The sequence below is a fragment of the Cucumis sativus genome, chromosome 1 (assembly GCF_000004075.3).
Source record: "Cucumis sativus cultivar 9930 chromosome 1, Cucumber_9930_V3, whole genome shotgun sequence".
NCBI lineage: Eukaryota > Viridiplantae > Streptophyta > Magnoliopsida > Cucurbitales > Cucurbitaceae > Cucumis > Cucumis sativus.
In genome coordinates, this window is record NC_026655.2 from 18612672 (window position 1) to 18623462 (window position 10791).

A 10791-nucleotide genomic window follows, 5' to 3' on the forward strand; every position below is an offset into this window, starting at 1 on the left:
TGGTGGATTTAGTTTTGGTGAGTGAAGTGAGATGAAAGGTGACGAAAGAAGATAGCAACTACTTATTTATAGAATTCGTGAAGTATAGAGTTATTATATATAAAAATAAACAAAACAAGTATGCATTGGAATTAACACAAATTACACCATTTCTCATTTCCACCCTTGTTTTCATCTACTAATTTATGTTTTAACATTTTCTATTTTATTTATCACATGAAAATAGTTTGGTGCAATCCAACCTACACTCTTATGTATTTCTTAAATAGGAAAAAGAAAATGTTGACCATATATTAACTTTTATGATTAGGTAATTAAGTGAATTATTGAATATATACAACTCAAAAACTCCAAAATGCATTCAAATACTATCTTCATCCATTTATTTGCTCATCACTTGCGAAACAGTTTTAATAGATAGCCCTAAAACTGCTACATGTTGTAAAATTAATAAAAAATAAATTAGTCAAAATTTTAAGTTTTCTCTTTGTAAAAAACCCATCTTTTTTTTCTATTGGTATGCCGTGGAAATATCTTTTAGAATAAGGAAAGAACTACTTTGTAGATTTGGGATGATATTAAAAACTTACTTGCTTTTCGCAAACTATAGCACTAGTTCTATAGCTACAAATCTCCATGCTTTCCTAAAATTTCACTTATTTTTCATTTGGGTTTATCTCTAGTACTTTGTAATATTTCTTGTGTTTTGTTTCATTAGCGAAACGAGAATCATGAGAATGCAATGATCTTTATCATCAGTGAAGCGGAAATGATGAAAGTGCAATGAGGGTTTCTACCTGGTAGAAATATTCATATGTATTTACTGTTCCAAACGCATCTTTTTTAAAAATAATAATAATTTGAGGGTGGGTTCAAAAAATATGAAAATAGTCACTCTCCTCTTTTTTATTGTTGACATACCAAAAAAGAAGAGAGAATTGATTATATTTAGATGAAATAATTGTTAATTATTTAATTTATAACGAAAATGAATTAAATATCTTGATTAGGGAAAAAAGGATGCTCAGTTTCATTTAAAGATGGATTGGATTGTTGTTTACGTTTCCTTTTAAAAAAAAAAGATGTATTGTTGTTGATTACTGTTTCATTTCTTGTGTTGTAAAGGAAACAATGAGTGTTTGTTTGTTTTCATCTCTGTTGTATATATACATGAAAATTTATACACAAAAAGTTTATACTAAATTAATTAATGCAAAAATAGATAAACGTAACAAATGGCACACAGTACATGAAAACAAGGATATATGATGTATAATTAGTTCATATTTTGTCTTTAGTTGAAAGGTTTAATGAATATAGTTTCAATTTGACTAGTATTTATATTTATAAACGACTATACATCAATTCTTTTGTCTTTAGATGAGGCTTTCCATGGACCTTTTGTATTTTTATGCCCCATTTTCAATTCCTCCATAATATTTGCAAACAGATTTTTAGTTGATTTTAGTTTTTTGTTTCTGATCCTCTAGCCTTTAGTATATTATTCGTGAAAAAGAAATTTTGATTTGGATAAAAATAAGTTTATAAACGTCGCAACAAACTACTTTTACTATCTATGACTTGTTATATACATTTTCTTAAGGTTGTTTATTTGTCTAATCCAAACATTTCCTTGATTAACAGAGTAAGAAAACCTTTATGATTCACTGGACCAAGCTTCAAAGTCTTATCCTGCAGAATCCAACGTCAGAATGTGAAATCCCTCTATTCTGATCTTTGCTCCATAAACCAACACAGTAAGAAAACCTTTATTGCATCTGTGTTATGATCTATATGGGTTGGAGAGAAATAGTCATATCTTCACGGAAAAAGGAAAGTCGAACATTGAACTTTGGGAAGTATCTGTGCACTACCTTCAGAACTTTGGACTAACAAATCCACTATGTTTGCAAATAATTATAGTGTCTCTTCTATAGCTATCAATTTAAATGTATTTTAATTTCTTTTGTATCGAGTTTATCTCTAGCCTTTTAGCTTATTTTTATCTATTGTACTAATTTTTTCTATATTAGTGAAACGATGATGAGAGTCCTAAATTGGTATCTATCTAGTAGGAATGTCTGTGTATATTATCCTTTTTATAAGAAAACTGAGTAAGAAAACATGCAAAATTTTCAAAAGGTAAAAAGCACCAAATATAAAGGTTATGTAAATGTTTTTTAAATAACTTGGGTGTGAACTTTTTAGGGTAAATTTCTCAAAAGAAAAGAAAAAAAGACAAAGATTATAATTAACATCCGGAAGTTTAGGTAATTTTTTAAATTAATTTTCTGAAATGATTGGATTTTATTTTACTTTATTTTAAAATTTTGGAAGAAAAATTAATTACATCAAAGAAACAGCTGTCAGTTAGTTTTAACTTGAATGATTATTTGATAACAGAAAAGGAAAATCGAAATTGAATAAGGAGAGTGAGTTTATTTTGGAAAATTTTCTTTGTTGGATGTGACTAAGGAAAAGTGAAACAAAAATAAATTAGGTTTTGAGTTAGCGTCTTCTACAGTCACCATTCTCTCCGTAAAAATCCCTCAACTACAACGCCGTCTATCTTCTTGAGTTCTAATATTTTAATCCCCCCCTTGAATTTAGGGTTTCAAATTGCTAAAATAATGGAAGCTTTTGATAATCCCATTATCCCATTAGAGGCCGAAGAAGATGATCAATTTCCAATTGGTTTAAAAGTGCTTGCAATTGATGACGATATTGTTTGCCTTCGTTATCTTGTTCAACTCCTTGAAAAGTGTCAATATAAAGGTACTTCCGTCAATAGTTTTTCCTATATTTTTCTTTGGGAATAATAAAAAAAAACCCTAATTACCATTTTTTTTTATATAACATATAGTAAGTGCAACAACAAGAGCTGAGGAAGCAATAAGGTTAATAAACGATGAGAAACAGATATTTGATATTGTTATTACCAATGTTGTACGACACGACATGGATGGCTTCGAAATCCTTCAAATCATTGGCGTTGGAATGGATATTCCAGTTATTAGTAAGTATTTCTCGAAATAATAGTAATTATTTTTCTTAAAGAATGCCAAATTCTCAAACCCTAAAGTTATTACTTATATTGAATTGTATATATTTCAGTGGTATCAGCTAATGAAGATTTGAAGATGATGAAGAGGGGACTTATGGAAGGAGCTGAGCTCTATTTACCAAAACCTGTCGGATTACAAGAATTGAAAAATATTTGGCAACTCGTTTTGCGTAAAAGATTATCTCGTAAAAGATCAAACCCTAATCTTTTGCTATTGGAACAACCTGCAGTAGAAGAACATCGTCATTCCCTTGAAAGGGTTACAATGGATCAAGAATATTATGTGGGTGACCATATTGTTAATAAATTAGACGATGATAATGATAATTATAATAATAATATTGTTGATTCATCTTCTTGTTCAAAGAAGAAGCCACGAATAAGTTGGACAAAGGAGTTGCATGCAAAATTCATTGAAGCTTATGAGATATTAGGAGAAAAGGGTTAGCACTTTTTTTTTACGATGGTCAAATTGTTAATTCATCTTTAGTCTTTTGTGTGTGAATATATGTTAAGTTCTTTTTTTCTGTTTGTTTTACAGAGAGAGTCCCAAATAACATTTTGAAGCACATGAACGATCCTAGATTGACACGAGAGAATGTGGCGAGTCATCTTCAGGTTTGTCCTAGAAATTAAACATTTCTTCTATAAAGCTCATATTTGTCTTATTTTTTTGTTTTTAGTTTTTGGAGAAACCATTATTATCCAATCTCAAATTTACAAAATTGATGGTTATGTATTCAATTAAATTGCAGAAACACAGAGATACATTGAGAAAGAAGAAAGAAAGCGGAGTTGGAAAACTAGGAATTCAAAAAAAATTATATGATAAAAATCAAACAAAAACCTCCACATTATACAATTCGATGAACCATATGAACAAGGTTTCAAATTTGGGGTCTCAATTTCTAATAAGCAATGGCCAAGGGAATCAGACGTGGACGGCGGCCAGAAGTTGCTATCCGGTGCCGGAATTCAAACCCTTTAATTTTCCACCCAATAATTCAACTTCAAGAACATGTGATGATGATAATCCGTATTACTCGGGAGGATTTGATGAACCAATCAACAATAGTTCTTATTATCCTAATTCCTTGGAAACTAATTGCGGTTTCAATTCAACTTCTCAAATTCTCGTTGGACAATATGCGATTGAAAACCATACTGATGGTGGTGCAGGTACATATATATGTTTCCTCTGTCATTATTTAATCAATCGGTAGTCTATTAAATCAAATTAAAAGTGTTATGTTTTTCAGGACAATGTTATCAAATGCAATTTAATGCTGGAAATTCCTTGGAAAGCTTATTAATGGATGGCGAGCTTTCTGACATTTTCAAATAAAGAGTAAACTTTCTAACTTTAGGAATATTTTTATCTTTTTGAAAAAAGAAAAAGAAAAGTTTGATATTGAAATTATACTGATGATAATCCATGTGTTTGCAGCTTCAAAGCGTGAAGGTGTTTTTTGAGATTTGATGTTACAGAAATATGCTTCCACTTTGGAGAATTTGATTTTTGAAGACCAAGTAATGAAGTTTAATGTGTCATTATTTTGAACTCGATTAGACGAGAATTAGACTATATAGATAGATAGATTGGAAGTTTGATTAAGTTGTACAAAAGAAAAAGAAATGATCTACTATGAGTATATAAAAATATTTTTGTTTATGTAAGATTCTCATTAATTCTTGATCTCCTATAATACATAACAACCAAGGCAAGTATCTTTGTCTTTATTGCTGATATTTTGCACTGTAGAGACCATATATATGATTTAATGTTCATTATCAAATAAATAAATTCATATATACAAAAACTTGATTGGTTTCAAAACCATAATATGAGGCAATAACTATTATAGTATATTTCTTAATGAAGTCATCATTACATTAACTGAAGTGATACCATCAAACCAATTAAATGCAAAAACAGAATTGTTAAGTTAATTAGCGGTGTAATTGTTAGAACAGTTTGAATAATTATGAGAGAGAATTTTTCCGATATCAGGACGATAAATATTTCCTCATTAATTAACAAAATTTTATAAAAGAATTATAAAAAAATCAGGTTAACAAAATTCGTAATCTGTTCGACTTCATACTATGTCGAGTAGAGTATTACTAAATATATGTATCTATATTTGTTTCACCAAACTAATTTTCTAATTGTGTGGATAGGCAAGTGCATCAAAGTAAAGACTATATAAACATATTCATATTATTTAAAATGAAAATCTACAGTTGTATTTTTAGTAATCGTTTAAATTGAAAATTAGTTGAAGAAAAATTAAAATTGTTTATATCGATACAATGAAAAGACTTTTCGTCTGTCATATATTTTGATCGTTCTCACAGTTTGTCATATGTTTTATCTTAGACAAACTATGTATGATATAGTTTTGTATCGCTTCCAAATAATCTGAAATATAATATAGTAAATTAAAACAAATAATCTTCTTATACAATATTATACTGTTAATTTATATGGTGCAGAACTCTTAATATTAAAACATTCAATCATATGTTGTATCATTTCACTCTTCACGTTAGAAAAATCAAATAACCAAACCAGTCTTTTAATTTAAAAAATTAATACCAGTCAAATCAAATATCATAAAAGTTTAAAAAAAATCCCAATATTGTACATTAATCCTCTTGAGTATAAAAAACTAATAAAAATTATTATTTTTTCTTTTAGTTTCACATTAGTTTCAATATATATATATATATATAATGTTAATAAAAAAAATACTTATCTTTTATTTTGTTTTAGTTTCACACTGGTTTCAAATATATATATATATATATATAAATTAAAATTTATAACAATTTATCTGATGTTAATTTTTTAATCTTGAAATTAAATATTGCTACAAATAATATTTTTACTCATGTTTTTCTTTATTATTTTATTTAAACTTATGTATCTAAGGATTATTTTCTTTATTTTTTAATTTAAAATTTTAACAAAATATTTGTCATAAAATAAAATAAATTAAAAGTAAAAAATAATAACAAACAACCTTAAAATAACAAACAAAATGAAATAAATTAAGAAAAATACTCATAGGACAGAATGTTGAACACTCGTGATTGTGCCATAGAATATTTCTTTGAGATGTACATAGAGAAACTTTTTTGACATCTAATTGTCTTATGGGCCAATTTTTACTATTTTCTAGAGATAAGATTAACCTTATAGTGGTAGGTTTGATCACACGACTATAAGTTTTTTCGTAACCAATTCCTTCTAATTAAGAATACTCTTGAGCTATTAGGTGACTTATTGCGATCAAAGTACCATCTTCCTTGTTTTTTTATTTTAAACACCCACTTTGGTCCTATTACGTTCGAATCATAAGGTCTAGGAACAGGGGTTCATGTATGATTTCCCAAAAGAGCTGACATTTCATCATCCATTGCATTTCTCCAATGAGGTTGAGATTGGGCCAAAGCTATTTAGTAGTTATTCTTTGGTTCAGTGTGAGAGAGTGTAGCTAGATACGATTGGTTATGTTCTCTAGTTTTCAAGTTGTTGATTTCGTAAGCTAATTTGGGATAAGAGATGGGTTGTTAGCCAGTTTTCTTCTTGTGATCATTTGATGTGTGTGAGGATCACAATAGGTTCGTTGCATTGGTTACTAGCTTCATTTGACGCTGTAGCTGTAGGTGAAAAATTTAAGTCAATAGGAGAGCATTATGCTTATATAAGGACGAGAATTAACATTAATATGCGTATTGCAGAGAGATGTGTTATAGGGATATGAGCAACCAAATCTGCTTATTTGATGCACTAAAGTGTTCTTGATCATCTGCTGCTATATTTGATCCATTTGATGATCTTGGTTTCTTGTAATTGTGGTTGAGACTTCCCTATATGTTGTTAGTTAACTCAATATTTCCTTGATCATTGTCTAAGGATGTCTTCAAATGACCTTATTTCCTTGATCATTGTCTAAGGATGTCTTCAAATGACCTTGTTGGTTTGCTACAGCTGCTGTAATCACACTTGGAGTATGTCTCTGCCATATATTGAACTTATGGCCATAGCAGTGTGACTGACTTATTTTATTTTATTTTCATCTTCATCCGTTGTGCCTGAAAAAATATTGAGAACAAGAGAAGACATACTCTTCATAGAGTTGTTATACATGCTTTTATTAAAAGAAATTTTTTCTTCGTCAAACACACCTGTCTTGAAATATAAACTCGATTGGTTGAGGGGTCAAGACATCTATATCCCTTACGTTCCATACTAAATCCTACAAAGATACATGAGTATGTTCGTTTAGAAAATTCGTTGTTGTTCGGTTGATTTCGAGGGTTTAGGGTTTAAGGAAAACAACGATAACAAAAAATTCTTGTTTCAGTATGGTTAAGAGTTATTTTATAAAGAATTTTCGAAAGAGAAGAGCATTCTATTTATGAGAAATACAACAATTAAAAATGCGTCTACGTATCCAACACTCTAGGCTTCAGGTTGCTTTGGATTTATTTTGAACTGTATACTGTTTGTGCAGTATATGGACATGCCTGTATTGAGTTTTTATTGAATCCACAGGAAGCAGAAGCGAAAGCTGCTGCTGCTGAAGAAAGAGAGCGATCTATAAATGAACGCTTGTCCCAAACCTTATCTAGAATTAATGTTCTGGAGGCGCAGGTTCTTATTGCTAATGATTTTCATCTTTCTCCTTTTTTTTTCAAATATTATCTAATAGCAGAACTCTTTTGCAGGTTTCATGCCTTAGAGCAGAGCAGACTCAATTAAGCAAAACCCTTGAGAAGGAGAGGCAGAGAGCAGCTGAAATCAGGCAGGAGTATCTGGCAGCAAAAGAGGAAGCTAAGCAATTTAAAGTATGAATTTCATTAGAAGTAAATGGAAGTTCGCAACTTTTTCCAACTTTTTCCAATTGGTCACATTGATGAGCTGTTTGTTGGACAATATTTCTAGAAAATTGTCATTCAAATGCCCAATTCTTTTGTGCTAAATCGAACAAGGAAACTTATTAGTGAAAGCAACGAAAGTAGATGAATGTTTAGGTAAATTTGAAGGAAAATAATTATTGGAATCAGTAGAATGGTAGGTAAATGGTGTTGGACATTTTTCTGGTGTGAACTGAAGATCTCCCAAACTATACAACCTTTCTTTCCTTGTCCTTCAGCTAGAATATTCCCCTGTGGATTCTATATATAACAAATTTGTCAGCAAAAAGTGTGATTGAGCAATTATTATCTCTTGTTAACTTGTGTATAGAAAGCAAATTCTTTTTCATCTCACAAACTACTAGCACATTATTAAGATCAAGGTCACCTGTTCTAGTCCTAAATGTGTGTGATATTGAGTCCTTTTCCATTTCCAACGTACATTTTATCACAACTAAAGTAGTGACGTATAAATTTAAATTTACCTAGATCATTAGCAACATGTGAGGTTGCTCCGGAATCAACATAAATATCTGTATCATCTACTTCATTCAAGGTGATAGCAGCAAGAGCCTCAGGAATTTCTTCTGATTGATTATATGAAAGATAAGGAGGTTTCGATAGCATGATTGTTCTGAACTCCCTACTCTGTGTTTGCTTCCTATCTCTCTTGCTATGTGGAAAACTTAAAATCAATATATCATCCAAAGGCTTTTTCACAGCTGCAAGCATGTCACATAAACTCTTGGAACTTTCTAAGATAATCATCTAGAGCTAATGATCCTTTCTTTAGAGTGAAAAGAGCTTCGTTTGATATGTATTCCATTCTCCTCTGTCATTGTTAATAAAAGATCTTCAAGAGAGACAATCTTGGCTTCTTTTGTCTCAATTTTGCAACCTCTAATCACAGGCTGTGACACATCCAACGTTTCTCTAATTCTCATATATAAAAGGTCCTGTCCATTAACTTTTGCTAACACAATCAGTTTCCCTTTTACCTTGTTTAGGAGCTTGATAGAGAATTCGATAAAACTAGCACATTTTTTGTTTTACATTTCAAAAATAGTATAGTTTTTAAAAACTTATAATTTTATTTTTATTTGATCAATTTCGGCCGAGATCGACCTCAAGATTTATTCTCAAATTTAAAAAGCTCTTTGAAGGATTTATCTCGATTTCTTTCGGTCGAGTGCATCACTAAAAATTGAACTTCCTCCATCACTCCACCAACTAATTGTTTATCGAGGGTTAGTCATTTTTAGATCAATTAATTTAAATTAAAGTTCAATCTGGGTGATGCACTCAACGAGAGACCAAAATAAATCCTTCAAAGAGTTTTTTAAATTCGGAAAGAATCTTGAGGTTGATCTCGGTCAAGATTAACCCCGATAAAAATAAATTTATAAATTTTCTAAAAATATATTTATTTTGAAATATAAAATAAAAAATGTACTAATATTGCGGGATATTATTATTATTAATGGAATCCTAAGTCTTAATATACCTGTTTCATATTGTCATGCTCTATCATTATTATATATGTATTGTTGATTCATTATTCTTTGTTTCTGTTTTCAGCCCCAAGGTGGAGTATATATACATTGGTATTACACAATAATATGAGGAAAAATCTACCTCTTTTTATATGTGCTATTTTCGTATGAAGCTTTGTGTTTATAGGATATTTTTCATTGATATATATCTTGTTGTGCTGAAGCAAGGCTAGGCAGAGGTGTCTTGGATGTGAGCTAGATTGTAAGTAATATATCGTCAATGTTGAAGAAGTGAACTTTTGTCAAAGATATTAATGGTAGATTAATTTACATATACTTATACGTTTGATTGTTTATTTGGTTTGATGAATGTTTATCATGAACAATTTATAGGAAAATATTCAAATATAAAAAAGAAAAAAAACTACAAATTATACCATCTTCACATGTTAAATGTATCAAGAACTTTTGCCCTTGACATTTTATTTCTTGTAAAGAATATCTACCTTCTTGACATTTTTTTCGTATTAAGTAAAATTTATCTTTACGTTTTTACTTATCAAATTAAATTGTTCTCGACATTTTTTATCTGTTTCAATGTTCGATATTATTAAATTATGTATTCTTGGCACCGACTTTTTTTTATCGTTTTTTAAACATTCATGATTTTGAGAAAGCGTCTAGTTTTTTTTTTAGTAGTGTGACGATGAACGTTGATAGGTTGATAAACAAATTATATTAATTTGTTTAGTTTGGAAAATATCTTTTTGTTGGAAATTATTAAAGGATAAAGTGAAAAGAAAAGATTAGGTTTAAGTTAAATTTTTAGATAGAACTCCTCAGCCGCGCGTCCTCCACAGTCTCCTTTCCCTCGGTAACTCCCTCAACCACAACGCCGTCTATACAATCACCACGCACCGCCGTCTTACGGCCTAATTCAGCCGCCACCGATGTTCTTGTAGTTTGCCTGTAAGTAGGTTTGAAATTTTATGGATGTTTAATTCTTGAATGATGAATATAATCCTGATAGATATTTATGTTTACCCATAAAATTAGGGTATTAGATTTCAATTTTAGAGTATACTTAGGGTTGAAACAAAAATAAAAACCCTTAGGTCTAATCAAATATATAATTAAAATTCATGAATCTGAAATCGAAGAAAACCTTAAATACCTAATCTGTAAAATAAACAAAAATATCAAAAGAACTACAGTATAGTTAATATTTATTTATTTTCCTTTTTCAGTACTCCACCTTCTTGAGTTCTTATATTTTAATTTCTCCGTTGAATTTAGGGTTTAAATATA

The 10791-nt window shown here is 29.7% G+C and overlaps 1 protein-coding gene and 1 long non-coding RNA gene across 2 annotated transcripts; both read left to right on the top strand.

Moving 5' to 3' along the window:
• The first annotated feature begins 2630 nt into the window (after positions 1 to 2630).
• LOC105434493 (two-component response regulator ARR10) lies at positions 2631 to 4537 on the top strand. The gene is made up of 7 exons (XM_011650193.1): positions 2631 to 2775; positions 2864 to 3016; positions 3115 to 3347; positions 3432 to 3507; positions 3606 to 3682; positions 3820 to 4243; positions 4512 to 4537. Exons 1-7 carry the CDS (start codon positions 2631 to 2633, stop codon positions 4535 to 4537), a joined length of 1134 nt encoding a protein of 377 aa, XP_011648495.1.
• A 2994-nt stretch (positions 4538 to 7531) lies between these two features.
• Positions 7532 to 7900, top strand: LOC105435769. Its single transcript, XR_969719.2, has 3 exons — positions 7532 to 7546; positions 7629 to 7727; positions 7802 to 7900. It is a non-coding gene; the product is annotated as an uncharacterized LOC105435769 (long non-coding RNA).
• The last annotated feature ends 2891 nt before the right edge of the window (positions 7901 to 10791 follow it).

Coding starts and splice junctions, on each gene's coding strand:
- LOC105434493 (XM_011650193.1), top strand. CDS start 2,631: ATGGAAGCTTTTGATAATCCCATTATCCCATTAGAGGCCGAAGAAGAT. Junction 3,348..3,431: donor CAATGGATCAAGAATATTAT/GTGGGTGACCAT, acceptor TCTTGTTCAAAG/AAGAAGCCACGAATAAGTTG. Junction 3,508..3,605: donor TGAGATATTAGGAGAAAAGG/GTTAGCACTTTT, acceptor TTTGTTTTACAG/AGAGAGTCCCAAATAACATT.